Source organism: Leopardus geoffroyi, chromosome C2 (genome assembly GCF_018350155.1).
Source record: "Leopardus geoffroyi isolate Oge1 chromosome C2, O.geoffroyi_Oge1_pat1.0, whole genome shotgun sequence".
Lineage (NCBI taxonomy): Eukaryota > Metazoa > Chordata > Mammalia > Carnivora > Felidae > Leopardus > Leopardus geoffroyi.
The window spans coordinates 132,772,989-132,789,740 of record NC_059333.1 but is presented as its reverse complement, the minus strand read 5'-3'; the positions used below and the strand labels follow the sequence as shown (position 1 = coordinate 132,789,740).

The following is a 16,752-nucleotide window of genomic DNA, read 5'->3' as shown; positions in this document are numbered from 1 at the left end:
AGTTTTGCCTGACTTCACAGAAGTGGTATCACACAGCTGACGTTCTGTTATGTGTGGCTTCTGCTCAGCATCGTTTTTAAGACTTCTCTTATTCTGGGTAGTTGTAATTTATTTTCATTGTCATGCAGGACTCTAGGATTATTCTATAATCTTCAATGCCATGATGAACACTTGGGTTGTTACAAATGGTTGGCTCTTATAATGGCTTATTAGCCATTTGGGACTCTTCCTCTTATGTCATGCCTATTTGAGTTTTTATTTTTTTTTAAACTCGATTTTTTTTTCTTTTTTACTAATGTAGCATATTTATAAATCTTTGTCCTGTAGTCATTAACATAGATTTGATGTGAGAAAGCTGTCTAATGGCCTTTTTGGCACACGGATACTCAATTATTTCAGCACATTTACTCAACAGACCATCCTTCCCCCACTCCTCTGCAATGCCATCTTTTTCATTAATCAAGTGCATGTATATGCAGAAGTCTGTTTCAAAACCCTACTGTGTTCCACTAAACTCATTTTTAAGAAGATATTAATTTAAGAAAGTTACTTAATCACAAACCTTGGTCCTCTTAGCTCAATCAGTAATGGCCCAGTCTTTTCTATATGGAACTGGTAGATGGGGTTATTTTTGTGAGTTTCCTGGAAATTTCCACATCCTCCAGCACTCTGACCACTCCACTTTCCATTAATCTAATAAAACAAAGTTTCTGTATTAATAAAACTTCTCATTCTCCAATTCTACTTTAAAGACTTTAGAAAGGGAATGAGGTCACCAAGATGGCAACAAAGGTTCCTCCTCCTTTGCTCCCACTCATAAGGACAACAAACAGCTATTCAAGAGTAGGACACCACTGAGAGAATCCTAAACATGGGGGTGAGACTGAAGGACCCCCATGCACCACAGAGGCCAGGACAAACTGCCTTAGAAGGCAAAGAGAAATAATACTTGTGGACCCCATTGTCTCTAGGCCAGCACTGCACCATGTGGACAGGTCTCCCCTGAGTCCGATTACTCCAGTGGCCAACCAGCATCCCCCAGCATTATGGATTACTCTGCAGAAGCCCTTACTCGGACCTTCCACCATGAGGACTGCAGGGCAATCTGCGGCAGTGGAGTGGGGGCAGCTTGCCACAACCAGCGCATGGACCTTGGCAGACTGAATTCATACCTGTGGTGTCCAAGTAGTAATCGGCTCATGCAGAACCAAGTCCAGGGTACGCTCTGACCAGGGAACTTGGCGGGGTGCAGATCTGCCTGATCTGGACACTCGAACGAGTTTTGCCAGCCCTAGAGCCTGGTTTGCCCATACCCACCCAAGGAGCTGAATCACAGCTCCAACTGCTGTAGAGTGCCTTCCAGCCCAATCTGAACAGAAGGGCTGGTGACAACTACTGGATGCTGTGTGCTCTAGTGGCGCTTTAGCCAAGTGGTAGGCAGAACTGATAGTTTTCAGAGCAAAGCCTGTGGCCTTGTTTGGTTATGGAACGTGGTATATAGGTGGGCTTGTGTTAAGATGACAAAGAGCTGCATCTCCTGCTGAGCCCACAAGGTGAGGAATTTGTAGCCCCGTTCATCACAGAATACAACCTTCAGGCTGTCTAAGGAATCTAACCAGAGCACATGGGAAGCCGCCAAACCCAACACCCCTGCTGACAGTGGCACTCGAGCAAAGCACAGCTTGTGGCTTGCCCTGTCTGCAGAGCAACACTGGTGGCCTCTCCGGACTAGGAAATTCAGTGCACATTCTGGCCTGATTTGGGTTCCCGCACGATGAACTGCACAATGCCTGGGTCCTGTCCTGTTGCCCAGCCAAAGCAGGGAAACTAATTCACTGCTATTACCATCTACTACTGACTATAGTAGTCCCAAGTAGTACGTAAGCCTGACCAGAGAATGTAAGCAGCTGTGCAGCCAGATCCACAGCCTCATTTGGGTAGGGACCAAGCCAGCGGTCCTACCCAACTGTTCTCAGCTAGTGGCACAACCGCCATCCCTGTCCTCAGAGTTCTAACAGCTGCCTTGCCCAAAAACAGACAATCATAGCAGGCCCCAATCTGCCCAAGGCCAATACCAACAGACACACCCAGAAACCCAAACTAAACTAACTGGTGGAAAACTGTTCTTGCCCAAACAAAGCTGTAAAGTCTGCTAGAGGAGCCTGATTACTCAAATGCGAAGATTCACAAACATAAGAAACCAAGGATCACAAAAATGCAGGTAAATATAACATCACTAAAAAAACTAATAATGCTCCAATAACCCTAAGAAAATGGAGATCTATGAACTGTCAAAGAATGGAGAATAATCTTTAAGGATGTTTAATGAACTATAAGAAAACAAAATTAAGAAAACAACGAATGAACAAAACAAGTTTGATAAGGAAATAGCAATCATCCAAAGAAAAAAAACAACAACACCCAAACAAATCCTAGAGTTGAAATATACAATAATTGAAGAAATCAGTAGAGAGTTTTAAAGGTAGACTCAATAGTGCTGAAGAAACAATCAACGATCTGGAGCACAGGACATCGAAAACTACCCAGAGGAATAAAACAAAAAAAGAATGTAAAAGAATGAAGAAAGCCTATAGGAATTATAGGACACAATGAAAAGAAACAATATTTGCATTACATAAATTCTAGAAAGAGAAGAGAGAGAAAGGCAGAGAAAGTATATTTAGAGCAAACCTTTCCCAAACCCTGGGGAGAGAGAGGAATATCCAGGTCCATGAGGCCCAAGGATTCAATAGCTGAACCCAAACTGGGCTACACCAAACACATTATTAATTAAACTGTCAAAAGTCAAAGACAGTTTTAAGAGCAGCAAACGAAAAGAGAGATTACATACAAGGACCTCCTATAAGATTATTAGCATATTTCTCAACAGATACTTTTTCAGGCTAGGACAGAACAGGATGACATATTTCAAATACTAAAAGAAGGTAGCAATCAACCAAGAATTCTATACCTGGTGAAGCTATCCTTTAGAAATGGAGGGATAGGGGCGCCTGGGTGGCGCAGTCGGTTAAGCGTCCGACTTCAGCCAGGTCACGATCTCGCGGTCCGTGAGTTCGAGCCCCGCGTCGGGCTCTGGGCTGATGGCTCAGAGCCTGGAGCCTGTTTCCGATTCTGTTCTCCCTCTCTCTCTGCCCCTCCCCCGTTCGTGCTCTGTCTCTCTCTGTCCCAAAAATAAATAAACATTGAAAAAAAAAAAAAAAAAAAAAGAAATGGAGGGATAAAAGGGTTTCCTAAACAAAAGCTGAGGGAGTTCATTACCCCTAGATCTGCCTTATAAGAAATGCTAAAGGGAGTTCATTAAGTGGAAGTAAAAGAATGCTAATTAATATCATAAAAACATAAAAAGATAGTGTAAATCTCACTGGTAATAGTAAATATATAGTCATAGTTAGAGTCTGGAATATGGTAATAGTTGATGCATAATTCACTTAGCACTGCAGTTTAAAAGTTAAAAAACCCTGAATGTAGCAAAAATAATAACTACAATAATCTGTTATTAGTTATTCAATATTAAAAACATGTAAACTGTAACAGCAATAACCTAAAATGTGAAGAGGAAGAGAAGTAAAAGTATAAAACATGAATTCCACTGAAGTCATTAAATTATTATCAGTTTAAAATGAAGTATTATAAGTTTAAGATACTTTATGTATGCCTCATGGTAATAGTAAGGAAAAATCCTGTAGTAATTACACAAAAGAACCCAATAAAGTCAGAGCATACTTATTTTATACCAAAAGACTTCAAAACACACACAAAAAGACAACAGGATAAGAAACAAAGAATGGATCTATAAAACAACCAGAAAACAATAAAATGGCAATAGTAAGTCCTTACCTATCATTAATGTAAACATAAGCATTAAAATTTCCAATTAAAAGACACAGAATGGGGCACCTGGGTAGCTCAGTCAGTTAAGCACCTGACTCTTGATTTTGGCTAGGGTTGTGATCTGTTAGTGGGATCAAGCCCCACATCAGGCTCTGCACGGACAGGAAAGAACCTGCTTGGGATTCCCTCTCTGCTGCTACTGCACTCATGCACTTCCCCTCTCTCTCAAAATAAATATATAAACAGCAACAAAAAAGAAGCAAGGAAGATCCCAAATAACCTTACTCTATGCCTTAAGGAACTAGAAAAAGAACAAGCTGAGCCCAAAGTTAGCAGAAGGAAATAATAAAGATCACAGCAGAAATAAATGAAATAGAAAACAGGAAAAAAAAAAAAAAAAGATGAACAGAGTTGGTTCCTTGAAAAGATACAAACCCTTAGACTAAGCAAGAAAAAGGACCAAAGTCAATAAAATTATAAATGAAAAAGGCTACACTGCAACTGATAACATAGAAATTCAAAGGCTCATAACAGGACACCTACATGCTAACAAACTAGACAACCTAGAAGAAATGGAAAATCTGAATAGACCAACTACCAGTAAGGAGACAATCTGTAATCTGAAGATCTCCTGATGAAAAAAAACCCAGGACTAGATGACTTCACGGGTGAATTTTACCAAACATGTAAAAAAGAATTAACATCAATGCTTCTCAAGCTCTTCCAAAAAAATCAAAGAGCGCTCCCAAACTCATTTTACAAGGCCAGCATTATCGGGATACCAACAACAGAAAAGGACACTACTGGAAAAGAAATCTACAGGCCCGGGGCGCCTGCGTGGCTCAGCCAGTTGAACGTCTGACTTGGGCTCAGGTCATGATCTCATGGCTCAGGAGTTCGAGCCCCGTGTGGGGCTCTGTGCTGATGGCTCAGAGCCTGAAGCCTGCTTTGGATTCTGTGTGTTTGTGTGTGTGTGTGTGTGTGTGTCTCTCTCTCTCTCTGCCCCTCCCCTGCTCATGTGCTATCTCTCTCTCTCTCTCTCTCAAAAATAAATAAAAACATTTATAAAAAAAAAAAAATCTATAGGCCAATATATCCCTGATGAATACAGATATAAACATTTTCTTTTTTTTTTTTTTAAGTTTATTAATTTTGAAGGAGAATAAATAGGGGAGGCACAGAGAGAGAGGGAGAAAGAGAATCCAAAGCCGGCCCCATGCTGCCAGCACAGAGCCTGAGATGGGGCTCGAACTCATGAACCAGTGAGATCATGACCTGAGCCGAGATTAAGAGTTGGATGCTCCACTGAGACATCCAGGCACCCCCAGATATAAATGTTTTCAACAAAATATTTAGCAAATCGAATTCCACTGCACATTAAAACGACCATTCACCACAGTTACGTGGGATTTATTCCCAGGGATGCAAGGATGGTTCAGCATATGCTAATCAGTCAATGTGATACATCATAAAAGACAGAACAAAAGAAAACAATCTTCTAATCATCTCAACAGATGCAGAAAAAGCATTTGAGAAAATTCAGTATCTGTTCATGATATAAACTCTTCTCTAAGAAATGAGCCATAGATGGAACATATCTCAACATAATAAAGGCCATATATGACAAGCTCACAATAACATCATACTCTATGGTGAAAAACTGAAAACTTCTCCTCTAAGATCAGGAGAACAAGACAAGGATGTTCACTCTCACCACTGCTATTCAATATAATTCTGGAAGTCCTAGCTAGAGCAATCAAGCAAGAAAAACAAAATGTATTAGAATTGGAGGGAAGAAGTAAAATTGTCTCTCTTTGCACGTGACATTTTATATATAGAAAACCCTAAAGACTCAACCAAAAACCTGTTAGATTTAATCAACAAATTCAGTAAAGCTGCGGGATACAAAATTAACATACAGAATATCAGTAATATTTCTGTTAACAAATTTTCTGAAAAAGAAACTGATCCCAGTTACAGTAACATCAAAAACAATAAGATCCTTAGGAATAAATTTAAGGAGGTGAAAGATCTCTAATCTGAAAACGACTATATTCTAATAAAAGAAATTGAAGATGACACAATAAATGGAAAGGTATTCTATGTTCATGAACTGAAAGAATATTGTTAAAATGTCAACACCACCAAAAGTCATCGATAAATTCAATGCAATCCCTATCAGGACTCTAATGACAAGTAAAAAAAAAAAAACACTCCTAAAGTTTACATGAAACCACAAAACACCCTGAATTGCCAAAGAAATCCCAAGAAAGAAAAAGCAGGAGATATCAAACTTTCTGATTTCAAGCTATGCTATAAAGCTACGGTTATCAAAACAATCCCAAATATGTATGGTCAATTAACATTTGACAAGGGAGCCACGAATTCTCCCTCGAATCTTCCGCTACACATCTAGCACACCCTGCAAAACCAGTCTCAAATTCTACTTTAAAGGTTCGTCTACATGATGAACCCTTCCCTAATGACCAAAGTCTACATAATCTTCTTTCTTTGAACTTTAGTTCTTCCCACAGAATCACTGAATGTTGTTCACTGAAGATCTCGTATTCCAACCCAGACTGCAGGCTACTTACATTTCCCTTGTGTTACTGTCAAGTCCAGAATGTTTAATTGTTAAATGTGAAAGATAAAGTGAGAAAAGGAGAAAAAGGCAAGGGAATTCTAAGATTTTTCTGAGATTATGACCCAGAGAAAGAATTCTCTTACCTGCTTTGATAAGGTGTACGGTGAAGGAATCTTTGAAAAAGTAAAGCTGCAGGCTGAATATACCTAGATTAAAAAAAAAAGTGATTGAAAAAAATAAAAAAGTTTATTGTACTGATAAAGTGTATACTTATAAAAATACCAAAGTGATAAAAGAATATATTGGATGGCTGAAAACTTAGTTGGCATACATAAAAGCCATGATTCTGTACACAGCCTAGTTATCAAGTCAGGTTTAATGAACTGAGAACTGAACAGCTGGGGTTCTTGTCCTGGCTTTCTGTGTGTTTGACTCAGGACAATTTCGCTAGGCCTCAGTTTCTGCATCTGAAGAATAAAGGGGTAGAAGCAGTTCCCCAATGTCTCTAAAAATCTATTCAAATTGAGCTCCCTTACTGATGTATGGGAAAACAGCCTATGCAGAACAAAATTAAAATAACCTTCCCAGCTACATGATAACTGTATGTTTATAAGCAATTGATTTCCTAAGTTCAAAGTTGTGTTTTTTAACTCAATGAAAGTATTATAGAGGTTAAAGAAGTTTTTAACTGCTTGATCTGAAATAGAACTTATTAGTCCAACATACCACATTACCTTAGGACTAAATTATTATTCTGAAAACTAAAATGTTCACTCAAAATACATTACTTTTCAAAAGCATTACTTTCTGCAGGAAGCATAATTTAATACTGAACTGATATACAGATAAACACACAAATTTATAGAGGACAATCAATTTTCAGATATAAACTTCTTCTATAGCTAATCCCACTTAAGAAGCCAAGCATACTATGTACTTTATATTATCGTGTTCTGTCACTGTATGTTGGTTTACTCACCCGGACAGTGTAATGGATTGTATTCTGTTTTTCATACTGAGAAACCACTAATGTAAAGGTATGGGTCCCAGGCGTGGTCAGCTTTATCTTAGTCAAATAATGAGGGCTGTTAATTCGAATGCCATCAATATATGGAGGTGGGTCACCTACAGAAAAGTAGGTTTATGCTTTAGTTTCTGTAGTTTTTAAATTTAAGTTTTATAATTCATGATACGAAAAAAATTAAATGGATGGACCCCCCCCCAACTGATTCAATCTTTAAAATATAATGCTACTAGAGAATTTAAATTTCAACTTAAAACTTTGTAATTAAACACTTTAAAACTTTAAATAATTTCTAGTAAGTAAAAGGAATCTTTTGGAATACATTCAATGAGATATAAAATAATCCCTAGTAAGCCTTATGTAAGCATTTTTCTCTAACGGGATTTTAAAGTCAAGATTGGCTTTGCTTTGTTTTGTTTTGAGGAAATGTTTTAAGATGCAAAGAACTATATAAAAATATACTTCCCACCAACAGATATATTCTCCACCATTCATAACTGAATAACACTTTTTGTCATACTAGATTCTTTATAAAACAAAGTCCCTTTTTTTTTTAAAAAAAAATTTTTTTTTTTTTTCAACGTTTATTTATTTTTGGGACAGAGAGAGACAGAGCACGAACGGGGGAGGGGCAGAGAGCGAGGGAGACACACAATCGGAAACAGGCTCCAGGCTCTGAGCCATCAGCCCAGAGCCTGACGCGGGGCTCGAACTCACGGACCGCGAGATCGTGACCTGGCTGAAGTCGGACGCTTAACCGACTGCGCCACCCAGGCGCCCCCAAAGTCCCTTTTAAACACCACCCTTAGTCCTATTCTGTTCCACTCTGATGGATTTAGTGGGCTTTTCAGACGCTAACACACACACATCCCTAAAAATGAATGAGTGAATGTTATTTCTGTGGGCATATATCTAAAAAAAGGACAGCATAGGTCTTATTTTAAGCTTTCATTTTGCACTCAACATGTTTTTAAGATTCATATTGTTCTACACAGATATGGTTTATTCCTTTTAAAACTGCATGATATTCCATTATATGAATGACTTATTTATACCCCCATCTAGTTATTCAGTCTGACAGATTATTTACAGTATTTTTCTATTACAAACAATGTTACCGAATATATTCTCTGATGTCTCCTCAATCAAGGCCAATGCAATAGAATCATTTCATGCATGTCAATTAGTACATGTCATTTAAAATCAATGCTATATCACTTAGCTTATTTAGGAACACTGAATATTTATAATGTAATCTATTGAAATAACTAACATTTTACTATCTATCTGTAACAGGCAAAGTCTCTAATGCTCACAGTAAAGTGATCTAGTGAAGAGAAAAAGGGCCTATCTGTGATCTTGGACAAGGTTTTTAACCTTTCTATGTCTCAGTTTCCTCTTCTGTGAAATGAGGAACAATTTCAGAGTATTTTAAAAATTTTCTTCAGCGTGTTGTGATGAAAATAAAATTATAAACCAGAAAGTACTCTTTTCTGAAAAGGCAGTATCATTATATGTAAGAGGGAGCATTGTTTTAAAAAAAAAACAAAAAGAAAAAGAGAATCCAAATAAAAAGAGTAACAAAAATATTTTTGAAGGTCGAAAGCCTATATATAAACATCTTAATGCTAAGACTATATAGCCACAATATTTGTTTTTTTGGTTGTATAGTGGCCAACATATGAATAGAAAATCTGGCTAGTTTAACTTTAATTCTTAGACATACTGCCTTGTCCATTCCAGGATATCTAGGGATATTGACTGATAGGAATCAGTGCCCGCCTCATGACCTTCACAGTGTAATGGATACGATTATCATTTTCCTCTGATTAAATAAGACTTAACAAAACCACTTTCCATCTCATCTCCCCCAGTAATGCCCATTTCTTTGTCCTTTTTAAAAGAACTGTCAATAATTGCTTCCTTACCTCCCAGCCTCTCCTCAATTCACTTCTAACTGGGCTTGTAGGTCCACCTATCCACCAACTCTGTTCTTGTTAAGGTCAACAATGACTGCCAAGATGCTATGTCCATTTGTTTCTTCTCTAACCTAAATTTCCTGACCTCTAAAATATCAACAGATGCAGTTGCTCATTCTTTCCCTCATGAAATATTCTCTCTCCTTGGGTCATGTGAAACCTTATTCTATTTCATCAGGTATTTTGTTCTAATTTTTTGCAGTAACCTTCCTCTGCTCAACTTTAAGATGTTTGAATCCCAGGGTCAGGTTCTGAGTGTTCATCTCTGTACCTACAACTCTCTCCATTGGTAGTGTATACAGTCCTGTCTTCAAATGGCAGGACTTTATCCCAGAACTCTTCCCCCAAATCCAATTGCTTACTTAGTTTATACACTTGCATATCTAATAGATATCTTAAATGTAACAAAACCACAAAATTTACTTTTGATTTTACTCCAGAACAAAACTGGTCCCTCCCCACCCCCACCAACTCTTACCCATCTCAGTAAATGTTACAGCAGCTTTTTATGAATTAAGCCAAAAAACAGGAAATCAGTCTTGATTCCTCTTTGCCCCCTACATCAACTCAAGTCCTGATAATCCTACTGAAACCCAAATCTGTCCACTCTTTCTCTACTAAGTTCAAACCACCATTATTTCTCATACAAAATCATGTAATTTGTTTCTCTGCTTCTGTTTTTTTGCCCCCTCCAATATATTCTACAGAGAATGTTCTTTAAAAAAAAGTTTCTATCAAGTCATTTTCCTGATCAAGGCCCTCCAAAGATTTCCCAACACACTGAGAATGAAATCCAAATCCTTGTGGCTTACAGAACATCATGTGATCTGAGCCTGCATTATCTTTCTGACTTCTTGATATCACACCACCCTTGGCCTACTAGTCTTTTTTCTGTTTCTTTTTCTCATTTCAGAGTCCTTGTATTTGTTCTTCCCTCTGCCTGTAATGCTTTTCCCTCGATTTCTTTACATGACTGATTCCTTTTTGTCATTTAGGGTTCCTCTTATCCTTTCCCAAAGAGGCCCTCCATGGCCACCTAACCAAAGCAACCAACCAGTCACTAACACATGACCCCATTTATCTCTTTACACACATATCACTATCTGGTATTTTTCTTATTATCTGTTTCTCCAACAAGAACATAAACTAACAGTTCCTATCATTTAATATGTGATAAACTTTTTTTTTAAATATGAAAGCAAAGTGGTTTCAATACAGTATGTTAAATGCCTCAGGAGTCCTGCAGAGGGAAAGATTCACTTTGCCTGGCAGAAAGGTTATCACAGAGAAGTAACATATAAGCTGGATATTAACCATGTTCATTACACAAACTAGGGTAAAAGGAAAAAAATGGGTAGAGGACAAGGAGGAGAGAGATCCTTAGGAGAAGAAACTGTATGAAAAGAGCGGAAACAAGGGCATGGTATGTTCAGGAGTAGCCAGTACCTCACTGAGGGTACTGTGAAAAGCTGCGGCATGAGATAAAAGGTGACAGGAAGGTTAAGGTCAGAATATCAAAAGGCTTATAAACCATGCCAAAGAGCTTAGATTTTATCCAGGAGTTCAGGGAAAAACCACAGAATTTTTGATCAGAGAAAAAGATATTAGTTTTAGAAATAAAACTCTGACAGCAACATATAAGAATATAGGAATCCCAAATTCCTGAGGTCTCTAAATTAAAAACAAATCAAAACAAAACACAAAAGTAGTATAAATACCACCTTGTCTGTATGAGTGGTTTTTGTTAGTCTATCAGCATTATTATTTCTGCATATTATCTACGTAAAGCGTGTCATTTTAAATGTAATCAGGTAAATAAAATTTCAATTGTTTGTCTGAATGTTTGTCTACCAAACATACCTGGGTAATAAACTTTTTTCCCATCAGTCTTGTATACAACCATTGTGATAAATTCTCGGTTATTGGCAAAATCATCCTAAAAGTACAAAGAATCCAATGTAGTTAGGAAAACGGGCTCACAATGCTCTTAAGTGGGAAGAAAATTCAAATTTTAAGAGCATTTAAGCTACTTAGTGCTATAAAAAATGTTCTCTGAATTAAATTCATTTCAAGGATGACTACACTGTATAAAGTAATACATTAAACAAGACTAAGGTTATTAAGATTATGGTAGTTTCCCTTTACAGAATCAGGCCTAATGATTTAACATCTCCAAACCCCCTTCAGAGTATTTTAATGTTAATACTCTTGAGACCTAAAGCATATATAATCAACCTCAAAACCCTCACTGAAAAGCATAAACTCCCATTTTTCTTCAAAGATGATTTCTGAACAAGATTGTAAGTATATAAATTTCCTTAGAGGAAAACATTTACCTAATACTACACTATTTTCAAGCCACTTACATAAATGAAACAGGCTGGTGATCAAATTACATATCTTGTTCACATTGGTCTAATTACATTTTTTAAAGTTTCTGTATGGGATAGATATATAAGGAAGGGATCAGTACCTTGTCTGTTATGTGTCTGCTGAGCAAAACCCAAACTGCAGCGCCCCCTTGTGGACACTGCACCTCCAGTTTGTACTGGGGATTGTTAGCCAGGCTATAGGCATCTTTCACAGGTCCTTGCTTAGCATCCCAAGTACTAAAAGATAAAGTCAACAAAGAAAGTAGTAATTAATTTCTCATTGCGCTAAAGTAGAACACTATTTTTAAAAGCTTTGTGTCTCTAATACAACTAAGTTATCAGGATTTTTGTTTTATTGTTTAAAAATTTTTTTGGCATAACTGAGAAATACATAAACAAAATAACTAATTACATGGCAGTCATCTGTGGGCATGGCAAAAAGAATGCTGGTCTTCATAAATGATATAATATATATATAACTTAATCCTTCATAAATGAATCCTTATATATGAAAAAAGTAGAGACTACCATAAAGCATATTCTGAAATGTGCAAAAAAGTTACCTGTGAATACATGTTGATTCTTTAAAAAGACCTGGATTCCAACTCAAATAAATCACATCATAATACTGGCAGAGATCATCCCATGAAATCCAAAATATTCCTGAAAATTAGATGTCTGTTAATCCATAAAATATCTTAATGATAAATGACTTGAATAAATACCTTTCATATTATGAAACCATGTTATTTAAAGATCAAATGGTATTAAAATTAAAAAGATACTTACCATTGTCTATTTTCTGAGCTGTTCGAGGATCAAAGTTTAAATATTTTTGTAACTCTGGGGTCCAGTTTTTTACATCATTTTCACTGTATCTTCCTTTCCAACGTAAATGACTCCAAGGATTTTTCAGTTGGATAAATCGCAGCCCCTATTAATAAAAAGCAGGAGATAAAGTTGCAAAAGAGTTTTACCCTATTTTTAATTAATTATATTTGAACACTTTTCCTTCCAAATCCACTTGAAATATTCTTTAATCAACACTTTCACTAGGTCACACATCTGATCAAAAACTGTAAATGGCTACCTATTCCTGAGGGCTATGCTGTCCGTATGGTAGTCACTAACCACAGGTGATAATTAAAAAAAAATTTTTTTTTTTTTAAACAGCGGCACATTTATTTATTTATTTATTTTTTCAACGTTTATTTTTGGGACAGAGAGAGACAGAGCATGAACGGGGGAGGGGCAGAGAAGGAGACACAGAATCGGAAACAGGCTCCAGGCTCTGAGCCATCAGCCCAGAGCCTGACGCGGGGCTCGAACTCATGGACCGTGAGATCATGACCTAGCTGAAGTCAGATGCTTAACCGACTGCGCCACCCAGGCGCCCCTAAAATTTTTAAAAATTTAAAAACCAGCTCCTTGGTCACACAAGCCACATTCCAAGTGTTCAAGGACCACGTGCAGCTAGCAGTTAATGCGCAGCCCAGATACACAATATTTCCATCACGGTAGGAGGTTCTTTTGCATGGTGCTGCCTTAGAGCATCAAGACTTTCCCATCCTTTCAAAGCCTACTCTGCTCTGGCCCCACTTTATTTTCCAGTATTCATACCCCATGTATCTTTGGCTCTAACTTAGTCTTTCCTCTCAAAATTCCCACAAATAATCCTTATTCAGTTTTACCTCGAAAGGGATTTACCATGCTGTCTCCCTTCCCCAGAAGGCCCTTTCTGATCCCTTGTGACCACCTTCCCTTCAGATCCTGTCAGGTCCTCCTTAGCTTTTTCCTCCACTGACCCTCTCTCAGTGCAGACTGAAGCAGTGAAGAGGAAAAGAACATGGACTTTGGAGTCAGAATGAAATGGGACCGAACACCAGCTCTATCAGTTTTATGGGTCTTGGGTGGGGATCATTTACTCTCTGAGCATTTGTTTATTCACAGGTAAAATAAAAATTACAATGTTTCCTAGAACACTCTTGTGAAGATTAAATGAAGTAATGTATGCAAAATATTTAGCAATCAGTTTTCTTCTTTTAATTAATTACTACCTTTTCTTTAAACATTTTAGTGCTAACACTCCGTATTACTTTAGTTTAAAACAAATAAGTTCCCATTGTATCTTGCTTCCTACTTGTGCAAATGTACCAGCCTTGACTCCCCAGTGAGATTGTACACTCCCTGAAATGGTAACACTATTGTCCTTTTCAAAAGTCTCCACTGAGCTTATAAAACCGAGCGTTAAGGTTATGGTAAGTGCTCAACAAATACTGGGTATGTCTACAGAACTGATTACATGGACTCAGAAAATCCAAAGAGCTTGTAAATCCAGAAGGGTATTTGTCTTATTTCAGGCAGTCAAATTAGGAAATCATATTAATTTTCTAATGAAGTCATAAACCGTTTGGGGGACGTTTTTGAAAAACACATTCCTCTCCTATTTTTAAATGTGGCAAATCATAGCCTAGGATAGATGTGATTTCTAGACATAAGACTCATTCCTCTCAGGAATCTTCAAATTCCTTTTCTCAGTGTTTTCTTACCACTTGTCCACTCTTGCCCCTGCCACACAGATATTTAACTCTAATTTACTACTTTTTTTTTCATTAAACCTAGTTCTACATAAACAGGAAATGTGCCTTATTTCAGAACTCTATCACTTTAAGTTTTTGAGAGAGAGTGCGTGAGTGCACAAGTGGGGGAAGGGCCAGAGCGAGGAAGAGTGAGAATCCCAAGCAGTACCCAAGCGCTACCAGTGCAGAGCTGGACCTAGCGCTCAATCCCGTAAACCAGGAGATCATGACCCAAGCTGGAAATCAAGAGTCAGATGTTCAACGGAGCCACAAGTGCCCCAGAAGTCTAACACTTCTTTAAAAAGGAATATAAAAGAGAGGAAATTGCTGCTAAGCTTTTCTGGGGCAGGTCTGAGCAATCACTGACATTCAAGGACACTAAGATATAGCTGTAGATTTTGTTTGAATAGAGAGCCTACAAGTCAGAGGCCCTGAATAGGGGAAGAAATGTTAGACTAAAAAAGGATCTGGATCTGGTTTATGATGAAACGTCCCATTTTCAAAGTTATTTCCACGTGGCAGCAAATGCAACGTCGTGGATGGATTCAGAAATCCCTTGGTGAGACCTGCTGCACTTAGAGACAGCAGCCTGAGACCGAGATGTATCTTCATAGTAGACTATGGAATATCACCTTAAGGAGGAGACAAAAAAAATGACCCAAAGGACTGCTGAGACTAAAGTCTTAGATCTTAGAAAAGATCTTAGAAAACTCAAGCTGGTTAGAGACAAACAAAAAGGATAACATTTTCACACAAGTGTTAATAAAATCTTATTTAATGAAGAAACTCACAAATGATAGAAGATTGGCAGTAGCTTTAGTTTAAGATTAGGTCTACCTGCACAACAGAGGTTCTAGAAATTAATGCCTCAGTGAGAGAAATATTTTTGGAAATAGTTTTTTTAAGTTTATTTTGAGAGAGAGAGAGAGAGAGAGAAGGAGGGAGAACACGAGTAGGGTAGGGGCAGGGAGAGGGAGAGAGAATTTCAAGCAGGCTCCGCGCTGTCAGCGTGGAGCCCAATGCAGGGCTCAAGTTCAAGGTCACAAGATTGTGACCTGAGCCGAGATTAAGAGTTGGACGCTTAACTGACTGAGCCACCCAGGCACCCCTGGAAATATTTTCAAATACAAGTCAGAACTAAGGAATGATCTCAAAATACAGACAGCAAAAATAACATGAAAATGATGAACCCAGGAAACTCACCAAATGTATAACCAATCAAAGATACTAGAGAAAACCCCTAAAAATTTTAACACATGAAGAAGCCTTTAGATAAAGATCAACACTGACTACAAAGAGTTCATGTAAGCAAAAGGAGAGCAGGGTCAACTCCACAAGGTGAGATGTCTGCTCAAGCTGGGTAATACCACTTTTGATCAGGGATTTGCACAGAATTAAGATATGACCATAAAGCACACATATGAACAGAGTGAAGAAACCTGTCTTGGGGCCACAGTTTACTCCATTTACACAGGCTCTAAAATGCCTTAATCTCTACGAAATAACTGCCATGTGGAACTGATACTATGTGAATAATGCTTCTGATTTTTTAAAAAGGCTATTATTTGAAATTCTTTACTGACATTCAGCAAATTTTTAAATGTTTTGTTTTCAGGTCAAACCATAGATGCCTATTTCTCTCATAAGCATGTTATCTGTCTAGTTTCCTCTGAACAATCAGAAAAATAGCCTTGTAAATGATATAATCTTCACAGAAAATTTCCTCAAATTCAAGATTAAACTTCCATATTGACTTTCATTATCTAAATTTAATTATCTTACTATTACCTCACTATTGATCACCTATCAGGATGTTTTAACAATAAAATAACATACACATAGTACTAAATAATAGTAACTGTTATTCCTAATGTTTTGACTGATGTTTGTGGAAAATCACATTTCTAAAACACAAAGCTCTCAACTTATTCAATTTCATATATTTTTAACTTTTTTGCTTTAAGTCATCAAATTTTATGCTACTTTTAAAGGAATACATAATTCTACACAGTATGGTTAGGGATACACGAGTGGCTGATTTAGAAAGCCTTGAGACTATAAAGACTTGAAAGACAATGTTGCAGCAGGTTCCTATTGCCTTCATAATTCATATAATTGCATATAATTGCCTGTGTCATCTAAGAAGATCAATCTAATAAATACACAGTGGAACACTGTCATTACTGATTGATAACTACTTCCTTCTGTAAGCTGAAACGGGAAAGTGGAACACATGGCTAGTTAAACTTTCTAGTGACTGCCTAGCTCAGATACTATATAATATCAGGGAAAATGAATCCTCCTGTAATCTTTGTATTTTCTAATCCGTAGAACAGACCTATTTTTCAGTTGAAAATAACTA

The 16,752-nt window shown here is 37.4% G+C and overlaps 1 protein-coding gene across 2 annotated transcripts in view; it reads right to left on the bottom strand.

Annotated features, from left to right (window-relative positions):
- CAPN7 (calpain 7) overlaps positions 1 to 16,752 on the bottom strand; it is a 42,418-nt gene that overhangs the window by 2,900 nt on the left and 22,766 nt on the right. The window contains exons 13-19 of one of the 2 annotated variants that reach the window (XM_045503675.1): positions 12,601 to 12,745; positions 12,375 to 12,474; positions 11,913 to 12,048; positions 11,300 to 11,375; positions 7,416 to 7,561; positions 6,580 to 6,642; positions 563 to 693 (exon numbers count right to left, since the gene is read on the bottom strand). In XM_045503675.1, coding sequence (XP_045359631.1) covers positions 563 to 693; positions 6,580 to 6,642; positions 7,416 to 7,561; positions 11,300 to 11,375; positions 11,913 to 12,048; positions 12,375 to 12,474; positions 12,601 to 12,745 — 797 coding nt within the window. The remainder of the gene's footprint in view (positions 1 to 562; positions 694 to 6,579; positions 6,643 to 7,415; positions 7,562 to 11,299; positions 11,376 to 11,912; positions 12,049 to 12,374; positions 12,475 to 12,600; positions 12,746 to 16,752) is intronic. The other variant, XM_045503676.1, reaches the window with a different exon arrangement.